At 55.3% G+C, this 17274-nt stretch overlaps 1 protein-coding gene across 1 annotated transcript in view; it reads left to right on the top strand.

The window, feature by feature from the left end:
* Positions 1 to 16575, top strand: part of Plekhm2 (pleckstrin homology and RUN domain containing M2) — a 34617-nt gene extending 18042 nt beyond the window's left edge. The window contains exons 4-20 of the mRNA XM_090335758.1: positions 398 to 497; positions 1002 to 1089; positions 2739 to 2925; positions 4278 to 4337; positions 8068 to 8296; positions 10544 to 11386; positions 11847 to 11916; positions 12030 to 12120; positions 12385 to 12449; positions 12770 to 12858; positions 13271 to 13403; positions 13611 to 13801; positions 14153 to 14218; positions 14596 to 14755; positions 14979 to 15158; positions 15271 to 15384; positions 15651 to 16575. Coding sequence (XP_090191884.1) covers positions 398 to 497; positions 1002 to 1089; positions 2739 to 2925; positions 4278 to 4337; positions 8068 to 8296; positions 10544 to 11386; positions 11847 to 11916; positions 12030 to 12120; positions 12385 to 12449; positions 12770 to 12858; positions 13271 to 13403; positions 13611 to 13801; positions 14153 to 14218; positions 14596 to 14755; positions 14979 to 15158; positions 15271 to 15384; positions 15651 to 15788 — 2804 coding nt within the window. The 3' untranslated portion in view covers positions 15789 to 16575. The remainder of the gene's footprint in view (positions 1 to 397; positions 498 to 1001; positions 1090 to 2738; positions 2926 to 4277; positions 4338 to 8067; positions 8297 to 10543; positions 11387 to 11846; positions 11917 to 12029; positions 12121 to 12384; positions 12450 to 12769; positions 12859 to 13270; positions 13404 to 13610; positions 13802 to 14152; positions 14219 to 14595; positions 14756 to 14978; positions 15159 to 15270; positions 15385 to 15650) is intronic.
* The last annotated feature ends 699 nt before the right edge of the window (positions 16576 to 17274 follow it).

Below are 17274 nucleotides of genomic sequence, written 5' to 3'. Positions count from 1 at the left end.
ATTACATGCTGGTATAGTAACAATTCTAGCCATTCAGGAGGCTGAGACCTGAGGATCATGGTCCAAAGCCAGCCCAGGCAACAAAGTCCATGACACTCTTACCTCCAATTAACCACCAAAAAGCTAGAAGTGAAGCTGTGGTTCAAGTGGTAGCATATCAGCCTTGAGCAAAAGAGCTAAAGGACGATGCCCAGGCCCTGAGTTCAAGCCTCAGTATTGGCAGAAAAAGAAAAGAAAATAGTGCATCACCGAGCCCTCTCATCTGCCTAGCCCACCACAGGTCAGGGTCGTTATAGAGTGCCTGGTCCCACACTTGCTCTTTCTTTGCCTTGCGTGCCAAAGGGGTAAAAGTCACACCTGGCTGGGCTTCCTCAGTCATTCATGCTTCCATTCGCAGGCCGGGCCTGGCTGTACCTGGCCCTCAACGAGAACTCCTTGGAGAGCTACCTGCGGCTGTTCCAGGAGAATCTGGGTCTGCTGCAGAAGTACTATGTCAGGTGAGTCTGGAACATTCCATCTCCCCTGGCTGCTAGCCCATAGCCTCTTGTCACCTGCAGACATCACAGCATGCGACAGCAGAGGACTCGCCTGGCACCACATGCTGAGGATATGGTCGTGATGCCCAGGAGCTGTGCTGGTAGTACGGCGGCTTCCTCCGGAGCACTGGGTCCCATTTAGGTGCTCTGCTTCTGCCTGATCTTCTACCTAGGCCTCAGAGGACCAAACACTCAGCCTGTGCCTCACCCTTTGCCAGGGTTACTGCAGGGACAGAGTATTTATAGAGTCTCTAAGAACCTGACAAACTTTTATCTCTGGAGACCCAGGCTGCCAAGGGCAGTGTGGCTCCAAACCCAGGAGAATGCTGGAGGAAAGCCATGGGGACAGCCAGGTCCAGCTGCGTGCTGTGCAGAGGGTGGGCTGTCACCAAGGCCCATACCATGTGCTTGCTGGAGAGGTCAGGCCAGGCAGGTCACTAGTCTCATGCTCGGGGTATCTTGCAGGAATGCCCTGGTCTGCAGCCACGATCACCTGACGCTCTTCTTGACCTTGGTGTCTGGGCTGGAGTTTATTCGTTTCGACCTGGATCTGGTGAGACTCCATCGCTCTGGCTGCTGGGAGGGGGAGGAGCACAGAGGCGGGGCTTTGTTGTTCCCATTTGTCCAGAGCTGGTTGGGTGTTGCTGAGCTTGGCAGCGCCTGTTTGCTCAGATAATGGAAGGCTTCTGTGTTAGTGGGACTGAGCAGGAACTTTCGGTCTCTCTGCCCACCTGGAAAAAACCCACATTGCTTTGAATATCTCAGCCCCAAAGGCCTCAACTGTGTGCTTAGGATGTGGATGTCTAAGAGAGACAGATTGATGCCATGTCTCCTGGGTCTCAGACACGTGTGGGCAGCCCCACACTTCCTCATTAAAGTGCTCCTGGCTATCCTGCCTTACCACCATGCACCCTGTGGTGGCCCCCGCGCCAGAGGGCAGACATCCAGGCCCGCAATGGAGGCCTGAGACCACACACCACACTAAATCCCGGGCACCACACATTCATGTACATACCTACCTGTGGTGAAGTTTTCCTTATAAATTAAGCACCACAATAACTAATAGTAAAATAGGTGGTCAAATAATAGCTGTTATGGGCCAGAACTTTGGCCTGGCGGTAGAGTGCTGGCTTAACATGCACGAAGACCCGGGTTTGATTCCTCAGTACCATATACATAGAAAAGCTGGAAGTGGTGCTGTGGTTCAAGTGGTAGAGCACTAACCTTGAAGAAAAAGCCCAGGGATAGGACTCAGGCCCTGAGTTCAAGTACCAGGACTAGAAAAGAAAAAAAAAAGAAAAGAAAAGCTGTTATATGTTATTTAAAATGTGAACTGAGCCATCAAAATGCCAGATGGAGTGTTTGTGAAGTAATGCACCTTCTATCTGGTGAATATAATGTAACCCTTCTATTAATCACAATAAAAAAATATTTAAAAAGCCAGATGGATATAGATCTCTGGCTCAAGTGGTAGAGTACCACCCTTGAGTGAAAAAGCCACCAGACCATGTGTAGGCCCTATGTTCAAACCCCAGGACCAGTAGCAAAAAAAAAGTGATTTCTGGAATTTTCCATTTACTGTTATAGACTCTGGGAGATGATGACCTAAAGGTCTTCCGGAGCACCTCCCACACCTCCTGAGTGCCCAGGCTCCTGAGGAGAGCGGGGCCACTCCTCCATAACCCAGCCCCTTCCAGGCCCTTTGTCCTGGGTCCCCACAGCACGGGTTGGGAAACCTGGCTGAAGTGAGAATTGGAGAAAATGATAATTATCTTAGGAAAAGAGAGCCAGGAGGCATGGCTGAGGTGTCACTGGGTTTTCTTCTGTTTCTGTGTGGCTGGGGTGGAGGCCAGGACCTCAAGCATGCCAGGCAAGTATGCTGCCATGGCCCTTTCATCTCTGCCAGCCTAGAGTCTGTGATTGCTGGAGCCACGAACATTCCCCTTTCTTTGCATTAACTCTTGGCCTGGGCACTGTCCCTGAGCTGTTCAGCTCAAGGCTATCATTCTACCCCTGAGCCATAGCCCCGCTTCCCATTTTCCAGTGATTAATTGGTGATAAGAGTATCAAGTATTTTAGTGCCCTGGCTGGCTTTGAACTGTGATTCTCAGATCTCAGTCTTTAATTAACCCATTAATCTACCAGAGAGAACACTGCTTCCGAGGTATCCCACCACATGGCCCTCTCCCACTCTCTCCTCAGGACGCCCCCTACTTAGACCTGGCCCCCTACATGCCTGATTACTATAAACCTCAGTACCTGCTGGACTTTGAAGACCGCCTTCCCAGCTCAGTCCATGGCTCAGACAGCCTGTCCCTCAACTCCTTCAACTCTGTCACCTCCACTAACCTGGAATGGGACGACAGTGCCATCGCCCCGTCCAGTGAGGGTAAGTGGCCCCAGGGCAGAAAGGAGCTGAAACTCAGCTCTCAGACCCAGGAGCTCTGGAGCCTGGCCAGCCATTCTGGGTCACGTCTTCTGGACTCGTTTTGGTCTGGAGGTGGGGATGTGCTGCTGAACAGAGCTGCCATCCCAGCCTGCATTTTCTCAGCCACCTTACGGCAGCCTAGGGTTCCAGCTGGGTGGGCACTGGTAGCTCCCACCCATAATCCTAGCTACTCAGGAGACTGAGATCTGAGGATGGGGTTTGAAGCCAGCCTAGGCAGAAAAGCCTGAGAGACTCTTATTTCCAGTTAACTGTCCCCCAAAAAGCTAGAAGTGGAGATAAGGGTCATAGGTAGAATGGTAGCCTTGAGCAAACAAAGCTCAGTGATTATGCCAGGTCTTGAGTTAAAGCCCCAAGACTGGCATAGAAAAAAAGGGGAGGAGGGACTTTCCAGGCACAAAAGGCCAAGGCAGGAATTTCTGAATGTTGAGTACGTTTCCAGAAAGCTCTTGTCACATGCCCGGGGATGGTTGTCTGAAGGAGGTGGGGTTAGCAGCAGCGTGCCTGCCATTGAGAGGATATTACCTGCTCTGGGGAGTACTTCCTACCCGAGATTCTGATCAGAGAGGAGGGAGGTTGTGCCAGTCCCTGAAAGTAGGCACCGAGAGCGTTGAGTTCCCCGTCAGGACAGCTGACTAGTACCGCAGAGGCCATTCTGTAGGTCATTCTGTGGTCTCGGTCCAGCATTTTTCCCCCCTCTGGGGCTGGGCTTTGGACTCAGGGCCTCAAGCTCACTAGATAAGCAATTTATTACATGAGCTACGCCCCCAGTTCAAGCTAACAATTTATTACAACAACCAAGGGCTGGCAGCATGGTTAAATAGTATAGCACAAAACACTGAATTTGAACCCCAGTACTGTTAAAAACAAAAACAGGGTGGGGTGGCGGGGAAGAGGCGGACACCTGTAATCCTAGGTACACACAGGAGGGTGAGATCTCAGGATCGCAATATGAAGCCAGCCGGAAGCCAGCCAGGGCAGACAAATCTGAGAGATTCCTATCTCCAATTGACTCTCAAACCATGGGCCTTGGTGTACATAAAGATGACCACAGCTCCACCTCATGCCCCAAGAGGCATGGATCTGCTCAATCCCTCCAGCTCACCTCCAGAAGCTTTCCAGCTGGTCAAGACACTGTCCAGCCAAGCAGCTAAGTCCTGTCATTTCCTGCAACATGGTCATAGGACATATAGACAGCTCTATTCCTTCTCTATCTCCCCCACCCCCTCCCATTGCCCCATCCTCCTTCCACTGCCTGTGTTTCTAATCCTCAGTTTTGTCCCTCGTTTTTATAGATTATGATTTTGGAGATGTGTTTCCAGCGGTGCCGTCTGTCCCCAGCACAGACTGGGAAGGTGGGATAGAGTCCGCTGTCTCCCTCTTCCTGTTCCGCATCATGCCCCTGCCACGCTCGCTGCATGTCTCAAATCAGCTTCTCCCTGTTATTTATAATCATGTCCACGGTCTGGTGTTCGCATAGATGGAATTCTGCAGCAGGGTCTTGAGCTGTAGGCAACCTCTTCCCCAGGGCAGCCCTCCTGCCTTACACAGCGCCTGTGTTTCAGGGAACACCAGGGCTCCCTTCCTGATGGCAGTTAACCCCGCGTCAGGTGCTCAGGAAGTTTGCTCTGGAAAGCGACAGTCCAAACCTATGGGCTATAAGCGCCACGGGCCCAGCCAGACGAGCACTCGGAAAAAAAGGCTTTAACACCTCCTCTTGGGTGTGAGATATCCAGGTCCCAGGGGCTGCTCAGGACAGGTGAAATGTCCTACAAGGAGATTCTGTTTTTTGAAGTTTTAAGGCAACTTAAAATTTGAAATTTGTCACATTTCTACCCTGTCTCCAAGCCTGGGGCATTTTTCTGCTCCTATGAACTTGTGTGAAGCATCCCTAAGATTGTTATGTCCACCAAAAGCAGAGGCTAAGGTTTTTGAGGGGTTCTTTTTTTTTTTTTTTTTTTTTTTTTGCCAGTCCTAGGCTTTGAACTCAAGGCCTGGGCACTGTCCTTGGACTTTCTCAAGGCTAGAGCTCTACCACTTGAGCCACAGCACCATTTCTGGCTTTTTGCCACGTATGTGGTACCAAGGAATCGAGCCTGGGTCTTCGTGCATGCTAGGCAAGCACTCTACCACTAGGCTAAACTCCCAGCCCCATGGCTAAGGTTTTGATAAAGCAAATCTGTAGTCATTTCAGTCTCCTTAAAAAGCTTCTGTCAGGGCCAGGAGTTTGGCCTAGTGGTAGAGTGCTTGCCTAGCACGCGTAAAGACCCGGGTTTGATTCCTCGGTATCACATAAATAGAAAAAAGCCAGAAATGGTGCTGTGGCTCAAGTAGTAGCGCTCTATCCTTGAGAAAGCCCAAGGACAATACCCAGGCCCTGAGTTCAAGGCCCAGGATTGGCAAAAAGAAAAAGAAAAAGCTTCTGTCAGCCAAGCCCCCATGGCTCAGGCCTATAATCCTAGTTACCTAAGAGGCTGAGGTCTTCAGATCATGGTCCAAAACCAGCCAGTACAGGAAAGTGGCTCACACTGAAATTCTATCTACTCACCTAGCTATTCAGGAGGCTGAAGTCTAAGGGTCACAGTTCAAAGCCAGCCCTGGCAGGAAAATCCATGAAACTCTTATCTCCAATTAGCCACCAAAAGGCCGGAAGTGGAGGTGTAGTTCAATTGGTAGAATGCCATCCTTGAATAGAAAAAGCTGACAAGCTGGGCACAGTGGCTTACCCCTATAATCCTAGCTACTCAGGAGGCTAAGATCTGAGGATCAAGGTTCAAAGCCAGCCTGGGCACAAAAGGACCGGAGACTCTCATCTCCAACTAACCTCTAGAAAAAACTGGAAGTGGGGCTTGGCTCAAGGGTAGGGTGGTAGCCTTGAGTTGAAGAGCTCAGGGACAGCGCCCAGGCTGAGTTCAAGCCCCTTGATCCAAAAAATAAGAAAGAAAGACAACAATAACAAAAAAGTTCCTGTCCTGGGATCCCCTTCCAGCCTGGGAGGGGACATCCTGAGCCAAGGCTCTTGCATTATCAGGGCATGATCTCTGAGCAGTGGATGACAGACCATCTTTCCCAAGTAAGAAGCCCGTAACTCAAGGAAATAAGATACAGCTTGGTGGAGGCAGATTGTGCCAGCTGTCCAAGAGAGCAGAATGGTGGGGCTCATTGTCCTGGTTCAATTAGCGGGACAGAATTCCATCATGACATCACTTACCCTTTGGGCCTCTCCTGCTGCATACCCACACACACTGGGTGTGAGCTCTCCCTGTGATTCTAACCACTAACCCCTCCTCAATGCGCGTGGATGGACGGGGCCTGGCCTCCCCCTGCCCCCACAAACCTCAGAACTAACAGCGCATTGCGATGCTTGCTCAGGCTGGGCCCCTGGCAGGGTACTCATCTGCTCAGCCATGACCTCCTGCTTTCCTGAGTTCCTGAGCACCAGGAACCCCCAAACTCATCTGGGGCTGCCCTGTCTTGTCCGGGTCTGGAGGAAAGCAGGACTTGGGGGCAACTCCAGACCAGGGCCCTTCCATGGTCTTTCAATTTCTCTGAAGAACTAGCCATCACCACCTCAGAGCCCCCACCTCCACTCCTGGGTCTGCCTGCTGCCTCAGGACCCCTCCCATGAAGCTGCAGAGAGCTTCCAGGAAGCTCCTTCGAGTGCTGAGGGGAGGGGAGGGGAACCTGTGGGCATGGCATCTGCCCCTGAGAACCAGGCCCAGGTCTTGGCAAATAAGAAGGACCTCCTAGGTCAAGTGTTTTCCTGGCAGGGCTACAATTACTTGATTGCTTTTAGCTCCTCCTCAATCCTATCACAAGTAACTGGAGTTTTTTGTTGTTGTTGTTTTTATTTATTTATTTATTTATTTATTGCCAGTCCTGGCCTTGAGCTCAGGGCCTGAGCACTGTCCTTGGACTTTCTCAAGGCTAGAGCTCTACCACTTGAGCCTCAGCACCACTTCCAGCTTTTTTCTATATATGTGGTACCGAGGAATTGAACCTGGGTCTTCATGCATGCTAGGCAAGCACTTTAACCACTAGGCCAAATTCCTAGTTCTCCAAAAACCGTAACTTTTTTAATGAACGGTTTGCTGCACCAGACAGCAGCTGCCAGTGGTTCCCAAACTCAACCGAGATGTTGATGGCGGGTTGGCCCCTTACAAGGGGCTATGGGGGCAAATAAGGAGCATGTGGGGCAAATGGAGCGTGAGTGGCCTGTCCACCCGCTGACAGCTTGTCACTGGTGTTCCTTCTCTGGAAGGTTCCAGTGATCTGGACTGGATGGTGGGGTGAGGGAGGCCAGCAAGACCAGCCCCTCTCTAGAAGGGCAGCATCGTCCCCCAGCTCTCCCCAGGGGGAGCCACGGGTATGGGTGTGACCCACAAGCCCAGCTTAAGAAATCCAGTTCTCAGAAGGAACGCTCAAGTGGTAGAGCACTAGCCTTGAGCAAAAGATACTCACGGACAGTGCCCAGGCCCTGCCTTCAGGCCCCAGGACTTTGGATATGAAAAGGGCCACAGGTGTCAAGGGTGGCCCTGGTACCCCTCCTCTTATAGCCCTGCTCTGCCTCTCCTGATACCCACTCTGTGATGGGTCCTTTGGCTGGCCCTGCTCCCAGCCCTGCCCTCCCCTCCCCCTTATCCCCTTCCTCAGTCTCTGCCTCCATTTTTCTCTGATCTCCTCCTCTGTTCTTTTCACCTCCTTGGTGTTCCCTGTAGTCTGCAGGGGCCCTCAGAGGTTCTGGGAGTGGGGCTGAGGGGCTGCTGGGGCCCCCCTTTGTCTGATGGGCTCTAGGGACTCCCAGATCCCAAACTCACCCTACCTGGGGGTGGAGGCTGAAGGCTGGAGGATCCACCTCGGACCCCGCAGTGTGAACTTAGCCTAACTGTTGTAAGCACCAGAGTTGTGTGCGGCTGAAGATGGCCTGGGACAAGGCTCCTACAGCACTCATCTGTCCTGTGGGGTTCAGTCTTTGGCTCTGGAAGCAGGGCCACCTAGGTGAGGCTTCCTGGGGAGGAACTCTCCCGCCTCCCCTGAGGCCAGACAGTGGCTGACAGGCCACAATATTTCTCCCTGTCCTTCCAGATGGTGATGTCACGGACACAGTCAGTGGACCCCGCTCCACTGCCTCCGATGTGGCCAGCAGCAAGGCCTCCACCAAGAGCCCCACCCAGCACCACAACCCCTTCAACGAGGAGCAGGCAGAGACTGTGTCCTCCTCAGACACCACCCCCGTGCACACCGTCTGCCAGGAGCAGGGGGAGGCCCTGGGCCTGGACCTGCCGGATGCCTGCGCAGAGCTGGAGGTCATCAGGTCAGCAGGGACAGGGTGGAAGGATGGTATCCAGCTATCTCTGCCGACTCATGGTTTAGTCCAAGCAGACCACACCTGCTGAGGGCAGCAGAGCTCTTCTGGGATGAGAGAATCATTCTCTCAGCCAGGGCAGCAGTGAGGGCTGAGCCTCTGTGACCCGGTGCCATTGGGGACTGCATGGCCAGTTCCTTGAGAGCCCTCTTCCAAGAGGACCCATGTTCTCTCTCTCTCTCTCTCTCTCTCCCTCTCTCTCTCTCTCTCTCTCTCTCTCTCTCTCTCTCTCTCTCTCTCTCTCTCTCTCTCTCTCTCTCTCTCTCTCTTTTTCCCCCAGTCCTGGGGCTTGAACTAAGTGCCTGAGCACTGTCCTTGGGCTTTCTCAAGGCTAGGGCTCTACCACTTGAGCCACAGCACCACTTCTGCCTTCTCCTGTGTATGCGATACTGAAGGATCGAACCCCAGGGCTTTGTGCATGCTTGGCGAGCACTCTACTACTAGGCCACACACCCATGTTCTCCTTTGCCATACAAGCCAAGGCAAAGCAGGGAAGGGCTCTGGTCAAAAAAAAACCCCAGATGGCTGTCTAGGCGCGGTGGCTCACACCTGTAATCTTAGCTACTCAGGAAGATAATGGTTCAAAGCCAGTTCCAGCACTGGAGAACATGAGACTCTTATCACCAATTAATCATTAGAAAATGGAAAGTGGGACTGTGGCTCTACGGGTAGGGTGGAAGCCTTGAGCTGAAAGGCTCAGGGACAGTATCCAGGCCCAGAGTTCAAGCCCCATGACCAACCAAAAAAAAAAAAATGGCTGGGCCAGGAGTGTGGCCTAGCGGTAGAGTGTTCGCTTAGCATGCACAAAGTGCTGGGTTCGATTCCTTGCTATCACATACACAGAAAAAGCCAGAAATGGTGCTGTGGCTCAAGTGGCAGAGTACTGGCCTTGAGCAAAAACTGTCCAAGGACCGTGCCCAGGCCCTGAGTTCAAGCCCCAGGATTGGCAAAAAAGAAAAAGAACAAAAAGGCTCTAATGGTGCAGACCTGCACTGACCTCATCTAGTCACCCTGGAACCCGACAGTAGGGACAGGATTTTGTCTTGTTGTAAGTTTTGTCCCCAAAACTTGGAGTACATTTTTCTGGGTGTTTACTCCATGAGGTTCAGTAGTCTGGGATGAGGGCTGCACAGAGGGGGCCACCGGCCACCTAACCATGCCTGCTTTTGTGTCTTGGACAGGCAGCTCAGCTCAGGTTTCTGTTTTTGAGACAGGATCTCAGCCCAGACCGAATTTGAAGTCATTGTCTTCTCACCATAGCACCCAAGTGCCTTACGGTTGTCTACCACCAAGCCCAGATGCTGAGTTGCTTTGTTTTGTTTTGGTACAGCTCCTGGGGATTAAACTCAAGGCCTGGGCACTGTCCCTGAGCTCTTTTGCTCAAGGCTAGTGCTCTACCACTTGAGCCATAGTACCACTTGCAGCTTTTTTTTTTTTTTTTTTTTTTTTTTTTTTTTTGCCAGTCCTGGGCTTGAGCTCAGGGCCTGAGCACTGTCCTTGGACTTTCTCAAGGCTAGAGCTCTACCGCTTGAGCCTCAGCACCACTCTGGCTTTTTTCTATATGTGGTATCAAGGAATCAAACCCGGGTCTTCATGCATGCTAGGCAAGCACTTTAACCACTAGGCCAAACTCCCAGCCCCCACTGGCAGCTTTTTTCATAGTTAATAGAAGGTAAGTCTTGTGGACTTTCCTGCTCAGGCTGGCTTTGAACTGTGATCCTTTTTTTTTTTTTTTTGCCAATCCCATGACTTGAACTCAAGGCCTGAGCACTGTCCTTGGGCTTTCTCCAGGCTAGAGCGCTACCACTTGAGCCTCAGCACCACTTCTGGCTTTTTTTTTTCTATGTATGTGGTACTGAGGAATGGAACCTAGGTCTTCTTGCATGCTAGGCAAGCACTCTACCCCTAGGCCAAACTCCAGGCCCCTTGAACTATGATCTTTATATCTCCTGAGTAACTAGAGATTGCAAGTGTGAGCCACTGGTACCCAGCTCTAGCCAAGTTTTATCAGCTGGAGTTAGTGGGGCTTATGCAGGACCTGTGGCAACTGCCATCTGGTATAGTTCTCAGCCCATACCTCCACCTGTGCCTGCACAGGAGCACATCCAGGACCTACCTACCTGTGCTCTCTCAGCCTCATCTCCCTTGTCCTGAGGTCTCTGGTGTCAGTGTCCCCCTCTGTCACTGCCATCTCAGGGTTTCCAAGAAGAAGAAGACCGGCAAGAAGAAGAAGCACAGGTCGGATGAAGAAGCCAGCCCACTGCACCCAGCCTCCAGCCAGCAGAAGTGTGCCCGGCATGGGGACAGCGACAGCCTTGTCAGCAGCCCAGGCCTCGGCCAGGACTCCCTAGATACCACCCTGGCCTCCCCGCATGAGGAGGGAGCGAGGCCCAGCAGCACGGCCGAGAGCAGTGAGCACTCAGAGCTCGGCCCCCACGTGGGCCTGCTCATCCCTGAGATGAAGGACACCTCCATGGAGCGCCTGGGCCAGCCGCTGAGCAAGGTCATCGAGCAGCTCCACGGGCAGCTGGGCCCCAGCACGTGGGGCTCCCGCACAGGGCTCCCCGACCAGTCCTTTCGGACCGGCTCTCCCGGGGAGGCCCCGGAGAAGGCCGCATTTGGCGACCTTAGTGAGGGGCTTCCAGCCCCCATGGACTTCTACCGCTTTACCGTCGAGAGTCCAAGCACTGTTACAGCAGGTAGCAGCGACCATGACACTGCAGGGCCTGGCCAACCGCTGCATGTTCCTGGTAGCCCTGCGGCTGCTGGCCAAGAAGAAGGAGGAGGAGCAGCAGAGGGACAGACGCCTGGGGCCTTAGAGGACACGCCAACGGAAACTCAGCCAGAGCCTCAGGAACCTGACACCCCGTCAGCCCTGACCAGCGAGGAGCCTGTGCTCCAGCCTGAGTCGGGGACCCAAGAGGCTCTTTGCCAGCTCAAGCGAGACCAGCCCAGCCCATGTCTGAGCAGTGCTGAGGACTCTGGGGTGGACGAGGGCCAGGGGAGCCCTTCTGAGATGATGCACTCCTCAGAGTTCAGGTGAGCTCCATCCGCCACCGGCACCTAGCTTGGCTGGTTCTGTGTGTGTGCATGCATGCACACACACACACACACACACACGCCCCAGTGCTGGGGCTTGAGTTCAGGGCCTGGGCACTGTCCGTTAGGTTTTTCTTGTACAAGGTTGTTGTGCACCACTTGACCCACAGCTCTACTTCTGGCTTTTTGGCGGTTCACTAGAGATCAGAATCTCACAGGCTTTCTTGCCCTGTCTTGGCTTTGAACCTGGATCCTCAGATCTCAGCCTCCTAAGTAGCTAGAATTACTGGCATGAGTTACGAGCCCCTGCTCAAGGGTTCTTGAAGTCTAAGACTGGGCCCTCTAACCTCCCAGCCAAAGAGGCATAGCTAGCGGATGACCCAGCCTGGAGTGGGAGGTGGCAAGCAGAGTGGCCCAGCCCAGCCTGACCCTGTCCTTCTCATGCTTGTCCCTCTCACAGAGTTGACAACAATCACTTACTCCTGTTGATGATTCACGTGTTTCGAGAAAACGAGGAGCAGCTATACAAAGTGAGTGCCAGGAACCCCCCCCCCCGCAGGCGACAGCACAGGGGCCCGGCGGGGGGCTCAGCCCGCTATCCCTGGCTCGCTGGGCCTCACTGCCACTTGCTTTGGGCACTCAGATGATCCGGATGAGCACGGGCCACATGGAGGGCAACCTGCAGCTGCTGTACGTGCTGCTCACGGACTGCTACGTCTACCTGCTCCGGAAAGGTGCCTGCCACCCCAGGCCAAGAGCAGGTTGAGGTTGAGTGCCCCATCCCCCACCCCCCATTGGGTGGCTTGTAAGGATGAGCAGGTACCCCAGGAAGGCATCACTAGCTGAGCCTGGGGGGGCCTGGGCTTGCCTCCTGGTACTTCCTGTCGTTTTGCCACCCTGTCATCTGATTACAGGACAAAATGGGTCCTCTCTGCTTAGAAAGTGGGGCTGGGGAGGGAAGCCAGCCGGGTAATAGGCATTGGGGTTTCCTCTCTCAGGAGCCACAGAGAAGCCATACCTGGTGGAAGAAGCCGTTTCTTACAATGAACTTGACTATGTCTCGGTGAGTGCAGGGTCCGCAGTTAGGGCACCTGCTGTAGGATCAGGAGTACTACCCTCCCCCCTGCTACAGAGCAGGCCGGTCCCAGGGCTGGGTATACACGGCATTCTGCGCCTGACCATGTGCTGGGGGCAAGAGCCAAGCATGAGCTTGCCTTTCCCTGCACCAGACTTCCAGCCCTCCCCCTAACTGGCGCTGGGCCTCAGGCTCAGGGGCCTCACCCCACGTGAGGCTTTCTAACCACCTGGTCCTAGCCAGCATTTGGTTTGACCATGGCGCTCCTTCTGCCGAGCAGCAGCCAAGCCCTGTGTGATTTCTGCCAGGTTGGTCTGGACCAGCAGACGGTGAAGCTGGTTTGCACCAACCGCAGGAAGCAGTTTCTGCTGGACACCGCTGATGTAGCCCTGGCAGAGTGAGTGCCCATCTCACCCCTCAGTAGCATCTGCTTTGGTGGGGCTGGGGGTGGAAGGTGGGAAATGGGAGACCCACAGTGGAAAGCACCTGTCCCTCAGGAACCGGCAGTCCGGCCAAAGATGTGGGGCAGGGGACAGCCACATGTGGCTCAGTGACATAAGCCCCTGCGGACCTACAGAGGGGAAGGAACTGCGTGAGGGGACACGGAGCCCTGCGGTGGGCCTGGTGCAGCTGGAGTACTTGTGCAAGATTACAGCGTCACATGAGCTAGAGGGCCAAGGAATTCTGCCTCTTACACCACTGCCCTGAGCACTGCCTCCAGCTAGGCCCCACCCCCAGGTGCTGTGCCCCTACTTTGGAGCACACAGCCTGTCCCCGGGCCTCTGATGGCGGCCCCTGCTCCGACACAGGTTCTTCTTGGCTTCTCTGAAGTCGGCTATGATCAAAGGCTGCCGGGAACCACCCTACCCCAGCATCCTGACTGATGCCACCATGGAGAAACTGGCGCTGGCTAAATTTGTGGCCCAGGAATCCAAGTGCGAGGTGGGCAGGCAGCTGGAGAAGCAGTCTGGGAGAGCTGGGGTGGTCAGCCTTGGTCTAGGGCTTTGGCATGGGCCTGATGGGCCCTGTCTCCTGGCTGTGTCCTGGGGTTGAACGCCTGTGCCCAGGACTGGACTGTGGGCTGCTGAGTCCTAACCCAGCACCTGCCCGGTCAAGCTCTCACCTGTTTCACCTGCGTCCCCACCCCAGGCCTCCGCGGTGACCGTGCACTTCTACGGGCTCGTGCACTGGGAAGACCCCTTGGATGAGTGCCTGGGCCCCATGCCCTGCCACTGCTCACCCCCAGAGGGTGCCATCACCAAAGAGGGCATGCTGCACTACAAGGCGGGCACCTCCTACCTGGGCAAGGAGTACTGGAAGCCTTGCTTCGTGGTACTCAGGTGGGAGCCCCCCCAGCCCATGGCAGGCCCACATGGAGGAGGGTTGGCAGTAAGGGATCTCTGTGGCTGGCTGTAGGAAGTTCTATCTCCAGGGCATTGGGGTGCATACCAGGATGGGGGTGTCCCTCTGGGCCCAGGCTACCTCAGATGGTCAATGAAGACCTGGGCCAGTCCTGTTGTTGGGGCTTGTGACCCAGGTCTACTGAGGGTCAGCGATCCCAGCTCTCCCTCAGTCCACTCTCCTCCCTCCATAGAAAGCAGGCCCTTAGCTTGCTTTGCTTCCGGGGGACCCCTAGGATCCAGCCTGCAATGCCCTGGCCAGGCTTCATGCACTGTGCTGTGTCTCCACAGCAATGGAATCCTCTACCAGTACCCTGACCGCACCGACGTCATCCCCCTGCTCTCCGTGAACATGGGGTGAGTGACCCCACAGTGTGCAGGGCAGGGCCTGTGGCCAGATGGCTGACCCCTGCTGTTTCTACCTGCTCCCTCCCTCCTCCTCTACCCCTCCAGCCCCTGGGATTCCAGGGCCTCTGACACGAGGGCGGAGGGAGGACAGGGTACAGGAGGCGATTCACACCTGTCCCCTCTGGTGTGGGTTTCTAGAAGGATCCTGTCAGTTCTAGGCATTGAAGGTGTTAGGCGAAAGGGAAGGCTTCCGTGCATCTGGCAGCCACCTGAGAGCCAGCTGACCAGGAGTCCACAGCCTCCGGCCCACCCCAGGGGCTCCCACTCTGGCCACCTCTGCCTCCTGTGTCTCCTCGCCCCCGTTTCACCCTCCTCCTCTGGCCCAGGGGGGAGCAGTGCGGTGGCTGCCGGAGATCCAACACCACGGATCGGCCCCACGCCTTCCAGGTCATTCTTGCTGACCGGCCCTGCCTGGAGCTGAGTGCCAACAGCGAGGTAGAGATGGCTGACTGGATGCAGCACCTCTGCCAGGCTGTGTCCAAAGGGGTGAGTGGCTCAGCCTCCCCCCGCCACAGCGCCAGGTCCCCTTGCACAGTCACAGAAGCCAGCAAGGATGGAGGAGGGAGGCCCCACAGGACAGCTGGGGAACAGAGCCTGGAGAGGGGGGCAGCCACTCCCTCGTCACCCCTTCCCACCCTACTACTAAGGTGGACAGAGCTTGCCAGACCCCCAGAGCCCTCCGCCTCTCCTGTCTCCTTCCAATGTCCAGGTCATCCCCCAGGGGCTTGCTCCCAGCCCCTGCGTCCCCTGCTGCCTGGTGATCACCGAGGACCGCCTCTTCACATGCCATGAGGATTGCCAGACTAGCTTCTTCCGCTCCCTGGGCACAGCCAGGCTGGCAGATGTCAGTGCTGTGTCCACAGAGCCGGGCAAGGAGTACTGTGTTCTGGTGAGCTGGGGGGATGGAGGGGCTGGCGGGGTGGGGAGCTGTTGGGGTTAGGGATTGGTGAGGCCCTAGCCAGAGCTGTGTCCATCTGCTCACCTCAGCTCCATCTCCCCAGGAATTCTCCCAGGACGGCCCCCAGCTCCCACCCTGGGTCATCTACCTGAGCTGTACTTCTGAACTAGACCGCTTCCTGACTGCACTAAGCTCGGGGTGGAAGGCCGTCTACCAGGTACTGACGAGAGCTCCGAGTGGTACCCGGAGAGGTCAGTCATGAGAGGGTGTTCAAAGTACTCCCTGGAGTGCGGACACAGACTGGCAGGCCCCTCCTCTGCCTGGAGCTAGCTGGAGTGGGAGGGAAGGGGAGGACAGGAGTGTCACTGCTGAAAGGGCTGGGCCTGAGAGTGAGGCCTTCCCCTCCTGCTCCACCCCTGCAGCAGTCTGGGACCCCACCTCCTGGCCTGGGAGCCCTCACACTCCCCACTCACCCCAACACAGGTGGACCTTCCCCACAAGGCCATCCAAGAAGCCTCCAGCAAGCAGAAGTTCGAGGATGCCCTGAGCCTAATCCACAGTGCGTGGCAGCGGAGCGACAGCCTGTGCCGTGGCCGAGCTTCCCGAGACCCCTGGTGCTGAGGCGGCTGGGTGGCATTGCAGAAGGGCCGGGAGGGGCCGAGGGTGACCAGCAGACACACTGCTGCGTCTCATCACGCTGTTCAGGAGCCAGCCCACTCGTGCCCAGGGACAGGATCTCTCCACTCCCAGGGATCCAGAGTGGTGCCCACTGGACCTCCTGTCCATGGGCCGCAGCTTGTGGTTGCTGGGGGCAAAGGTCTGAGCCCTGTGGGCTCTGTGGACATGCTCCGACCTCGGTCCCGCCTCGATCCTTGCCATGTGCTCCAGGCGGCGATGAGAGACAGTGGGAAAGCAGCAGGAGGGCAGGGCCCCCTCCGCTCCTGGGTCAGGAGCCTGGGCAGAGGCTCAGGGCCCTCTGGGGGTCCTGAGTGCCCAGCCGTCCTTGTTCGTTTTTGAACACTCCCAGCTGTGTAGGGAGCAGTAGGATCTGCATGCTTCCTCCTCACCAGTCCATCAATCCCGCAGCCTGCCTCTGGGAGACTGGCACCTTCCCTGGCTGCCCAGAGGCCCTGCATGCCCACGGCCCTGCTCTGCCCTGCCCTGCCTCTCCTCCATCCCTCGGAGCCTGCCTAGGGCCCAGAAATCACACTGCTCTTTGTGCCAGGAGCAAAGTGAGGAGAGGAGAGCAGAGCCCAGCAGTCCAGTAGCCATGCTGACATCTGACTGGCCCTGGCCCGGCTGGCGCTGGCCCCTCCTGCGTGCTTTGTCCGAGCCCTTGAGAGCAGGGGGCAGGAGGTTTGAGGTGTGTTCTTTTTTAAAAAATAAAATAGATATGTTATATTGCCAAGACTTGTCACTCGCTCTTTGGGGGCAGAATGGCGATGGGGGGTTTCCAAACCCTCCATCGTCTCCCGACAGGCACAGATTCACTGCCACAGGGCTGGGCCAGCCTGAGCTGTGGGAGGCTTCGGGCTCTGACTTGGCTGATCCTTGCGCTGCCACCAGGAGGTGGCGCTAGGAAGCAGGTGCTGATGTCACGTGGCTTGAGCCAGGAAGTCCTCACACGAAGGCCCTGGTCCACTTCTGTCCCACCCAGGAATGAAGCCCCAAGTATTGAGGAGAGCAGGAATATCCTAGCTACTCAGGATGCTGAGGTCTAAGGATCAAAGCCAACCTGGATGTAAAAGTGCATCCAAGTGCATAAGACTCATCTCCAGTGAAGCAGCATACAAAAAAAAAAACAAAAAACGAATGCGGAGGTATGACTAGCTATAATGGAAAAAGCCAAGTGAGAATGGGAGGCCCTAAGTTCATACCTCAGTACAGGCACACAAGCAGGCACACACACACACACACACACACACACACACACACACACACACACGTAACAGTGTAGTCCCCTAGCCAGCAGCATCACCTTCCACAGTTCAGGTCAGTGGCATTTCACAATACAAAACTGGAAAATTTCAGAAAGAAGCAGCTGAGCTTTAATCTGTGGCCTATTCTGAGTCGAGAGATGCAATCTCCTGCCATGCCACCACCCCTC

The sequence above is a fragment of the Megascapheus bottae genome, chromosome 6, assembly GCF_031878675.1.
Source record: "Megascapheus bottae isolate mThoBot1 chromosome 6, mThoBot2.hap1, whole genome shotgun sequence".
Lineage (NCBI taxonomy): Eukaryota > Metazoa > Chordata > Mammalia > Rodentia > Geomyidae > Megascapheus > Megascapheus bottae.
Note: the sequence above shows the minus strand (reverse complement) of the source record. Positions and strands in the feature narration are given on the sequence as shown.